The sequence below is a fragment of the Rhagoletis pomonella genome, unplaced genomic scaffold (genome assembly GCF_013731165.1).
Source record: "Rhagoletis pomonella isolate Grant_MI unplaced genomic scaffold, Rhpom_1.0 Rhpom_scaffold_00008, whole genome shotgun sequence".
Classification (NCBI taxonomy): domain Eukaryota; kingdom Metazoa; phylum Arthropoda; class Insecta; order Diptera; family Tephritidae; genus Rhagoletis; species Rhagoletis pomonella.
Window position 1 is genome coordinate 34,687,850 of NW_023458562.1, and position 11,819 is coordinate 34,699,668.

Consider the following 11,819-nt stretch of genomic DNA (forward strand, 5'->3'; position numbering starts at 1 on the left):
TATTACACCTGATTACAAATAAAGAAATATGAAAAATGCTATAGACTGGCACAGGGCCACGCCCACTACACTCAGTTTATAATCTTACTTTTAACCAGTAAAACCTAAATCTAAAAAATTGACGAAATCGGTATATTGCCACACCCGTCAGCCTTACAGATACCAATATAGAAACTAAATTGTATTAAAATCGGATATCTTTGACAAAAAAGGTTACTTCTTCATTCCTAGCAAAAGTAAAGCATAACAAATTTCAACAAATTTGGATAACCGCTACTACTTTTTGCCATAGGGGTGATCTGCTAGTGTGAGCATTCAGACAATAGATAGATAGATATTAAAATGATGTGTGCACCGCGACCTAGTGGCCTATTGTGTCCCCTACTCTTCACAATACTTGTTCTAAACCTATATCGCTTAGAAAGTTCAACAGCGATTTCGAGATAGAAAATGAATGTGCCTAAGCTGCGGCACATAGAGCCTCCACTTCTCTCACGTCTTCTGCAGATGGCGCCACACTCGATGAGAATGTGTAGTAGTGTCCCGCTGATCGAGTCGCAGAACCGATAAAGAGCATTTGACCATGTGCCCAGCTTATATAGATGTCCTGTAAGAATTCATACCATCATCATTCACAGCACGGCGGCACAAGTTACTTATAAGTTATTGCAAATGTATGGAATAATTTTAATGTTCTCAACTATGAAAGGACTAGGAAAAATCTGGTATAGACCAACCCATGTATATTATTGAACTTGGCATTAAAAATAAAGGTAAATCCAACAACAACCGATCACTCAACTACCGCTGTTGAGTCCTTGAAAAACTCGAATTCGCGCGTTAAATTACGATTGATAAACACCGAGTTCCAGTGTTTTCTTAATACCACTAGCGCTACTTTTCGCAGAAAAAAACTAAACAACCACTTAGTTTGATATTTTAAGATATTTCGAAACATGGACTTTGAGGCAACTTTGCGCCGTCTTTTGAATTAGCATTCCACTTTATCACAACCGAAATCGGATGAGGAAAATAAGCACAGTATCCACCTCGGTCGTCGCAATATTAAATCAAATACAACAGCGCCATTGAGATCGATTTTTTTTAAATTTATTTTTGATTTGATATCGACGGTTGAGTGGAAGATCGAAATATCTCGGCAGCCGGTTCGAAAACGCCCTATCTCAGAAAATGGCTCAAGAACGCCCTACTTCAGAATGTGGTTGAACGAATATCATTCGTTTTGTTTTCAATGTTTGTTAAAAGCGAATTTCAATTAAAATTTAAGTTTTTGCAATGCGGTTCAGTTTACTTGTATGTATGTATATGTAATGTGTGATAATTAAATCATATTATATAGTAACAAATAGTCAGTACTAATTTGTACTGGAACCTGCAAATTTTCACTGGAAAAGTGTATAATAACCCAAAAAATTTCCGAGAGAGCACTGAATCGAGAGCGTAATAACGCGGGATAAAAGAGACTGATGCTATCAAAGAATTGGCGCTTACGATAGTTTTCATGTTTTATAATCAATTGTTATACATATTTCTCGACTTGTCGTGTAGTTTAAACCTAGTCAGGAGATTAAAAGGAAAATTTGCAATAAAAAAAAAATAGTTTAAACTCCTGCATATATGATCGGGAAAGGCGGTTAAATTAAAAACTCATCAAGTAGATAAACAAAAAAGTGAAATAATTTCGAATGTATGCTTCCATATGACCCATTAGTTGCTAAAATAGCAATTTTGAATGCAAATGCAATTTTTTTTATACTAACTAGTTGATAAAATAAGAATATAAGCCCGCTTGAGTGATTTTCATATTTCTGATATACTTTTAAATCTTACAAGCCCTTGAAGAAACAAGAGTTTAAAAAAGGTCCTGCACTTGGTAATTGCAGCTACAGTTTCATAATGGCAGATTGCATTTAATTTTGATAAGGGAAAGAAGCTGCTTTCTAAGCATTTAACTGTAGCAAATAGCGGTGGAACGTTGTTTAAAACTACACGTAAAACTGCTATGTGCAATGAAGTTCTGTACTTATAGTGCCGCTTACTATAAAATTGTAGCCACGCAAAAGTATAAACAAAGCAAACGACAAAATTCAAATTGTTTTTCCCTCCGTAACGGTACATATTCATATTGCATAATTTCTGCAGCATTTCAGAAGATTTTAAGTTAAGCATCCGCAACATATAATCAAGAAAGCAACCATGCTGCAATATTGCGGTAATTGTTACGTAGCTCGAACACACCCCTATTTGTAAAAAAAAAATCTATACATACATTGTTGCTTACGATCATGGTACAATAAAAACAGGTAGAAGCCAATTTGACGTCAAACCTACAAAAGTCAAAGTTTTCGGGAGAGTAAAAATAAAAATGAGCGTGTGTAGGGAGAAATAAAAAATTGTATTTCACTGGTTGACGTTTTTAAGTAAATTTGAAGTTAATTTGTATTTATTTATTTTCTTTAGTTACAATTTTTTAAGTTGTATGTTGCTTTTTGTTTTTGATTTATGAGTTGCAGTGTTGTTAGAGGAACTTTTTGGCATAAGGGTCATAGGAACAGCACTTGGCGGTGTATTTGTGAAATCTGCTCCTTTAAAATGTTTAACGCACAGCAAGGCATTTCGCAGCAGCTCTGCCCCACAGCTGCTTTCGCAACGCTCCTTACGCGAAGGACATTGAGGCACGTTAAAAAATTAGTGGTATCTGCTTTATATTTAACACCACATAAAAAACAACGCTTCGGGTGCTGCATTTTTAACACATACCTACACTAAGTATAAACCGCACAACACTACAAAAATTCAAGTGTTAATTAAAATTTGTTATAAACAAACATTCAAAAAAAACAACGATATGACATTTAAAGCGTAACGAAATATAGGAAATAAAATAAAATCAAGTTGAAGCTTAAAAGTTTGGTTCTCATGAGAGCAACGTCATTTTGACTTCTACCTGTATTTATGTGCCTTGGCTTACGATTTACATATATAATCGCAAAAAATACTTGATATGTATATAGCGTGGCGACGAATAACTGTTATCCAGATTTTTTTTTTTTATAAAAGGGCAATTTATAGATTTTGCGAAAAAAAGTAATTTATTCTTAATTTTCCACAGATTTTACTTTAATTTTATTAATTAGTTTTTAAATTTTAACCTTTATTTGGGTTTACCAGCGAGAGAAAAGTGCAAGCGGCACGCAAGTCTTCGTCGATTAATTTATTGTATATCTTCTGTAACCATAGGCTAATTTCCCCCATTTTGAGTCCTTTATACTCCCCCCCTTTTTTGTCAACATAAGCCCTGTACTCGGTAATCGCATATATTCGTAACCAGGACCAGGACGGCCATTCATTCGACCAACCCTACACATTTTTTTTTGCGTTTTCTTTTTTTTTATATAAAGAAAGAAAAAATACACCTAAAAAACCTTAAAAAGTTTACACTGATGACAAATGCAAATACGGATTAAAATCTTAAAACTAATTAACACAATTAAAGTAAAATCTGTGGAAAATTAACAATAAAATACTTTCTTCGCAAAATCTATAAAGGACTCTTTTAATTAAAAAGAAAAAACTGTGTAACGCTTATTCGTCGCCACGCTGTAATCATGAGTTTGGTCGAGTTGCAATCACAACCGCAATGTTGTGCGAATTATTTAAGTATCACGTTCGGTGTGAATTTCTAGCAAAGTTTTATCAGTTGGGAAGTTGCTACAGTCTTGCAAATTTTCGTCAGCGCTGCAGTATTGCCGCTTGTATTAAGTGCCTCGAACAGGCGCCATATTATTCAAATATGTAGTGGCAAACATTTCCATCCGGCATATTTCAATAAATATTTTTATTTTATACTTTCGATATTTTTGAAGGACTTACATGGCTATGTGCCACGCAAATTGCAACGCAATCTTCCAATTTTTCGTTCAAATTCGTACTTTTATAAACCTGTGTGTCATTTACATATTTCTTTATTCTTAATCTCTATAGCGCTTCAGCGACCGAGGAATCGGCCAAGCCGCGCGTATTGCGTTTTACATGGTCCATGAAAACCACTTCACCTCTGATGCCGGACCAAATAATGCAGAAAATACGAGAAGTGCTCGATCAAAACAACTGCGACTATGAACAACGCGAGAGGTAAGAAGATTTACTACTTAATACACACAGTGCACAAATCGATAACACTGTAGGTAAAATCTCAAGTTTTGAAATTACACAAAAAAAAAACGTGCCGAAACACGCAAACTTAATTTTTGAGTCGTAGTTACGAATCTATATTCGGTTTTTCTAGATCAGGTAATTTTTCTAAGATATTTCCATTTTAATGAAAAAACACAAATTTTAACAGTGAAAATTAACAATTAAAACAAAAAAGATTTTTTGTATTTTTTTAGTTAGTATTGAAGCCCGTTCTTTTTACAAAAAATAAAAATAAAATCGAGGTATTAACGATGAAATGAAAATGTGTATTTATTTTTTTGGATGACGTATGTATGAGCTGGAAAGAAGTTACTCATACGCCGTGTACATGGCCATACCCGTACATGGCGTAAAAGTAACACTTTTCATGTTAAAGTTTTAATTTTTTTCATTCACAAGCAAACTTAAAATGAAAATAACTTTGGGAAATTAGCTGATCTAGTAAAACGGTATACAGGTCCATAATCTACGACCCAAAATTGAGTTTATATGTCTCGTCGTTTTTTCTGTCATATTCAGCCTCATTGCGTAAGTCGTAAATTAGGCTAAATTGTACGACTCGACAACATTGGCATTGTCTACTGTCGTGCTGAAATAAGTAAGCGACGAAAATCGTCGAAAACTATACAGTGCTGCCAAGTTTTTCCGTTTTAATACACTAGTCGAGTGGAAATTTTAGGGAATCTATACGATTCGACTATCGAAAAACGACTTGCATTCGACACGACTCTCGCAATGAGGGTGAATATCGTACCTACACATGAACGAAAGACACAAGATCTCACGTAAGAAGGAAAGAAAGAAAAAAGTTATTTTCTGGCTGTCAAAATTTCAACGCCATTTTTGTTTCTGACAGAGCTAAGAAGTAAATAAAGCGAAAACGACGAAATCGTGCCGTTGTGTTAAATTATTCTTTACCTTATGTGTACTCAAAAGTGAAAATTCAGAAAATTTAAGTAAAAAAAAGCCACCACCAAATTGTAAACAACGAACAAATGTAAACAAACGGCTAATGTTATTCTTAAGTGGTCTGGTATAATTGGTTCATCCCAACAAACATTTAGGTTTGAGCTCAACTTGAGGTTAAGTTGAGAACTAAGGTATTTTTCAAATATCCAACGTTGTTTCTCAACAGTACCTCAAGTGGTGGATCATAATGCTCTCAACAAAAATGACATTTTTCTTTGTATGAAAATAGGGCTGTTTCTCAAGTTGAGAAAATGCTTGTTCTCAACTTGAACTCCAATGTGATTCTCCAATTGGTCTCAAACATGCCATTGAAATAATAAAATAACTTATACCTTTTGATTGAATCGACATACGAGTAGTCCACTTGCAAACAGCGTTATGTGATTTTATAATAGAAAGCCATAAATTTGAAAAAAAAACGACTACGACAACAAGTAACATTTAAATTGAATCTTTTTTATTATTACCTGAAAATTTGGATAAATAAGAGCCTTATAAAATTGGAACATAACATAACATGACTTAAGATAACATTAATAGTCTATACGACCTAAAGCAGTTTTCTAAGTTCATCAGAGGATGTATACTTTTGAAAGTTTATAAGTAAGTATGATAGCGACTTTTGGAAGAAAAGTTAACATTTGATGCTAATTTTTTCAGAAAATAAAAGGATTTTGCACTGTGTTGTTAGTGGACATGAAACTACTTTAAATACTGCTACGTAATCCACCAAAAATTTTACATAGCGCACTTTGCAAGTGGACTACTCATACGTAAATGAATTTAAATGTTAATTTTTATTTTTTATTTTTTGAAATGATCAAATAACTTATACCTTTTTGATTCAAACGACATATTTACGTAGACGAATTAAAATATTAATTTTTTTTTTATTACTCCTTTTGTAATATGTACTTAATCAATATAATATTACATTAATTCACTTCACAGTATACAGTCCGACAGTAATTCTACCACTTGATTCATTTCGCGTTTTATTTTCTTTGAAGATTATTTGAAGATATGTACTTTGAAGATTATTGGTAAATTTGCTCTTAATATAGCTTTAGTTTTTCACATGGTAATTAAAAATACACCTTGATTCCTACAAGGTAATTTTTAATATTTCCTTTTTTTTCTCTTGCTTTTGTCTACTCGAGGTTCGTGCTCTGGTGTGTACATGGTGATCCGAATACCGATTCATTGGTGCAATGGGAAATTGAAGTATGTAAATTGCCTCGATTATCACTCAATGGTGTACGATTCAAGCGAATTTCAGGTAAAGTTGAAAAAAAAGAAAAAAAAATAAATAAAAATTTAAATTTCGCGTGCTAAAACTTTGGTTTTTTTTTTTTGTTTTTGTTTTGTTTTCTCTTCTCGGTTGCAGGCACCAGCATAGGATTTAAAAATATTGCATCACGCATAGCATTTGACTTACGACTGTGACTCCACCAAACAAATACCGGCGCTGCTGTCTTTGCTTCTGATACTACCACTGTCGCCACAACACGCTGTCATCAATCACACACCACAACAACATCAACATTCGCTCACCCAACAAATATCAAAACATTTAACTTGTCCATCGCCTCCAATATCATAAATGAATCTATTACAAAAAATAAGAAACAAACCGAGTGCAACCAAAATTGTACAAATAATATTTTTCGCCACAAAAAAATCAATAATTTCGCTGGCCACAAGAAGCCTGTGTTGTTACCACCATCTCCACCAACTACTTCGAATTCACAGTGCTGCTGTCCGGCTTTAGACCCATTAGATATAAACTTAAAGAATACAAAGTCGAAATTGTCTCCTTCGAAGACAACAATCATAACGGACAATGACAAAAATTCAATTATGACAGAAATTGTTACTGATTCAGTAATGGGCAAATGCTCTACAGAAATGTTGAAAAATCCGATCTCGCTTAATTTGGTTACTAATGACAATGTACAAGAATTATTGCGTTCACCAGCAGCGTCTACTACAAAAACATTAAAATCTATTGCAAAAAGCAACAATTCGACGAAAAAAACATTGGTAGTTGAAAAATTGAAAAGCACTAATAGCGTAATAGCACGTAAACTGTTTGCAACAAAAAAACTTGCGAATAATAGTAATGAAAAAACTAAGGAAACACTTACGAAGAAGGATTCGTCAGACTGGGATGTCGAGACTACGCCAACTGCTACTGACACGACATTGAAAGCAGATATAGCTAAAGAGGGCAGCATGATAAGCTCACTACTGCGTACAACAACGCTTTAAATTGTTTATTGAAAATCATACATATGCTTCAAAAATGCGTCTTTAATACTTCTTGCAATCTCTAAAAGAGGAGCATCATGTATTTACATATATGTATGGAAATAGCCCCAATAATAATCTACCCCTGTTTTTATATACGCCGTTTTCATGTTCAATAATTGTTATTATGCATACCCACATTACACATTACACATACAGACATACAATACAAGCATGTAGATTTCTCGATTTTATGTTGGAAAAAAAAAATCACAAACTAACAAAAAATATTGTGCAGTACTGCTTTTGTGTATTCCAAAGGATATACGCTAACTCAGACAACTTTCTTGGGAGATGATTTTAAGGGAATCTTCGTGCGTAGAATTCGAATATGAGAACTTATAGAAAATCGAACACAAAATTTTTTCCGTTAAACTGTGTACTAAACTTAAAATTTCATTAATTCAAGTTAATTGATGTTCTTCGAAAGTTTGTCATTTCGTTTTCTGCAAGAAATATCCCATCGAAACCACCCTTTCACGCCAAAGTTGAAAAAAGTTAGAGGTACATATTGGTTTTGTTGTTTCTACCTGTATATGAATGTATGTATGTTTTCGCAAACTTTATTCAGCTTCAGCAAAAAGGTTCGTTTTAAGTTTGTAATAAAAAATGGCAATCATTTCTTTACGCATGTAAATCTAATAGCTTTTTAATATGCATACGAATAAAAAATAATATCTTTAAAAGTTAATCATTTAATAAAAAAAGTACGATTGAAAACATAAGCCCAGCATAATCAAAATGGAGTCGGCTTTTAAGCTAGTATCAACTATTTTATCATATATGTATGTGCTATATGCGGCAAATTCAAAAAAGTTGTAACTACCTTAAAATCGACTTTACTTTGGATTGTGATCATGCAACTATACATATGTGTATTTTTTTTAATTTTAATTTAGAATTCTTTATTACCAATTACCTGCGAGCGATCGGATAAATTGCAAATATTTATTTTATAATACGGCAACAATTTATATTTACTATAATTTTGTTTTTATTTTTACTATAATAACTTTTTTGTTGTATTTAATGCACTTGTATCCATATACATATAATTTTAACTACAACGTGTATAATTCAATAAAAAAAAAATATATGAGTGAAAGTGCCAACAAAGCTTATTGGCTAAGGCTCTGGTGTCAGTTTGTCTAGATTTAATCTTTAAATTTTTGCATTATTTGTTGAAATTGCAAACTTTTGTACTGTTTTAATGCCGAAGGGAAGAAAATATAATAATCAAAAAATTAATTAGACAAACTACCATTTACACTTTCAAACAGCACATCAAATTTGGGAAAAAGTAATCATTTAGCCTATCACTTTATAATCTTGTATTCCACATACACGAGGAAATACGTACATTAAAAAATAAAAATAAATAAAATTGATAAACAGTTAAAACTGATTTCAATGTGTTACAAAAAGGGCTGCATAGAAATGTAAACTTTTTGAGTCTAGTGGCCACAATACAATCGAATCGCCAGCCTGACGTCGGCTAGCATAGCCAAATGGGAGAATAAAAGAAACTGTTAGATAGGAAACGTTAATTGCTTTAAATTAAAAGTATATGATTTATGATGAGCATTAATAGGAAAATGTGAAAAACGGTGGTTTTAGTGAAAGTGTTTGTAAATTTTAGTGCATTTAAAGTTATTTAGGCGTTTAAAACTGTCAAAATCGGCAAAACCGAAGTAGAGGTTTGCGGAATGCGCCACCTTCGCTACATCGTGATATAGAATAACAGCTTGCAAGGCGCATCTATACAAGGTGGTGTTACTAGAACAGCTGATTTGATATTTTTGTCTCTACACTAGTACAGCAGAATGTCATCCAAGACGAAATGGTGTAACTTTAGGATGCCAACGAAACGAAATGGCGAAAATTATCTCCTATTTTCTTTCGTTTTGACATCCTGATGTACCAAAAAGCAATAACAAAATACACGGGATTTTTACTTATGTATGTATATGCGATTGCTACCAAATTTCGGAGAGTAAGCCGATATTTACTCCCAATAAGAGAAATATGCAAGAAAGTACGGAAACGCAAAACCAGGTGATATGAACAGTTGATTCATTTCTTGTTTTCTGACGCAATTTTCTAAGAAAAATAGTACTTCCCATCTTATTATATATTTAAATAAGTTTATTTTGTCAGTTGCAACTGTAAAATCACCACAAGCAATTCCTTTGTTGATGTAAATTGCATTAAGTGTCATGCCATCAGCTGTTTTTCTACTGGCAAACAGTTACTATTAAAAAGTTATCCAGCAAAAATCCAGTCAAACTTGCAAATGAACGCTTCTAAAAAGCAAAATGGATGCAGATTAAATGAAAGGGTAAGTCATAGTCGAATTTATAATAGGTAAGCGTAAATCCTGGTAGTAGTTTTTCGAATGAAAATAGAAAGTTTTTGTAATTAATTCTTTATGCCTGGTATTATACAAGCAAAAAAAATATATATAGAAAAAAATAAACTGGAGCTTACATTTTAGTTAAGTGTGTATTCTAATTGGTGGTGTCGCATCTTGATGTCTCGCAAATTGAAAAGTCTACTGTTATACACCCCTCCTCCGAATGGCAGATGGTTTTTATGAAAAGCGCCGTTTTAATTCACTAGTCGAGTCGAAAATTTAGGCAATGACATGAACTTTTCGATACGATTCGACTTTCGAAAAACGCTTTGTATTCGACACGACTCCCGCAATATGGCTGATCAATGGACTAACAGGCTAGCCTAATATTCACGCACGCCGCCAATTTACTGTCTCAAGCACATCCGAAATTGGACGGCATGCGTATGAAGCTAACTCAATTTCCAATTTTCGTTCTGCGTGAAATTTTGATTTGACGTTGTACTCAATTAAGTCAAATGCAAACGCACTCAAGCCAATATCGGGTAGGTGACGCAAAAAAAAAAAGATATTCGATAGCGTGCGTACCAAAACGCAAGTCGCGAATAGTACCGGCCGTGTTCACATGCTTGAAAATCTCGCTCATTGTGTGCATTCTTCCACAATGATCTCGCTTTTTTCTCTCACAAGCGAGATAGAGTTTTGTCGGCTGAGCATTTCACAGCATACTTTTTTCATTTGTAAAATGTCGCCAAAAAAGAATGTTTGAGCTTTGCAGGCTGAATTTGTATTTTCCGTAGAATTCTGCGAAACGAGAAAATACCTGTCTAACAACAAAAATGATAGTTGAAAGCATGCGAGAACTCGCAAACCGCTTGGTATGCGATAAAAAGCATATTTCGTACATTGTGCGGTCTACACGTGCGGGATGTCGCATGCGTCGTCACGCAAGCGAGATTTTCCAGCGCATGAAAACGGTTGATGAGTTAACTAAATATTTTCACGCACGCACAGTGATTTTGGCCCTAATGCTTGAAATACAATACCGGCGAACGGCAAACTTCGCCGAATTGGGCGATGCTGTCGTTCACCGTTCGCCCAGCTATTTCGCCTACGTAAACAGAATTAGAGCGGTAGCGAAAACAGCTGATCCCATTTGGTCGCCTTTATAATTTGGGTGACCATATTTAGAAAAAATTAAACCATATTTAGAAATGAGGAAATGATAACAAATATAAATGTAAAACAAAGAAAGATTATTATAAATAATTTGTTTCAAGCCAGATTTAACGAATCCACAACTATATTTTTCAAACAACAAAAAAAAAATCGTGTTTAGGTTGTTTTCTTTTAAAACTTTGAAAGCAAAAAACAAATACGGCCACCTTTGGCACGCACAGCTGTCATCGCCCAGCAGGGCGATAGAAATAAATCTATCGCCATGAAACGCCGCCAAGCATGGATTTAGCTTACCATGCGTGCTTGCCTATCTTGCTGACTTCCCTACACTTCTTGCCTACGAGCTCGACACGCATGACTTTCCACCCAGGGTTATATGGGCTCTTACACGACGACGTTTCACTCTGCGTTTTCTGCACATTCCCTTTTAAAAAAAAGTCCTCTTAGTGCAAGAAAAGCCCTCAACAAACGTTTTTCCTACCCTAGTGCACTCAACGAACATACCATATACATATAGAATAAGGGCCAGTTTTACAGTGTAAGATTAGCCAGCTGTTCAATTAAGGGCCGGTTTCTCCATCTCTGGTTAACACTAACTCCCCGGTTAAACATTGTTATCGACGTTCTAACTCCATGCATATAACAGGGAGTCGATAAGGTCGGTAACGATGTTTACCGGGGGATTAGTGTTAACCGGAGATAGAGAAACCGGCCCTTAAACTGAGGTTGCGTAATCTGAAGTTTAAACTGCCACTGAAAACTCGGCCTAAATAACTACGGTGTGAACACG

At 34.2% G+C, this 11,819-nt stretch overlaps 1 protein-coding gene across 1 annotated transcript in view; it reads left to right on the forward strand.

The window, feature by feature from the left end:
- The window catches only part of LOC118744679 (serine/threonine-protein kinase MARK2), a 40,926-nt gene extending 32,028 nt beyond the window's left edge, over positions 1-8,898 (forward strand). Inside the window, exons 14-16 of the mRNA XM_036477857.1 lie at positions 4,006-4,155; positions 6,348-6,466; positions 6,575-8,898. Of these exons, the coding sequence (XP_036333750.1) occupies positions 4,006-4,155; positions 6,348-6,466; positions 6,575-6,633 (328 nt within the window). The 3' untranslated portion in view covers positions 6,634-8,898. The remainder of the gene's footprint in view (positions 1-4,005; positions 4,156-6,347; positions 6,467-6,574) is intronic.
- Positions 8,899-11,819: the final 2,921 nt, after the last annotated feature.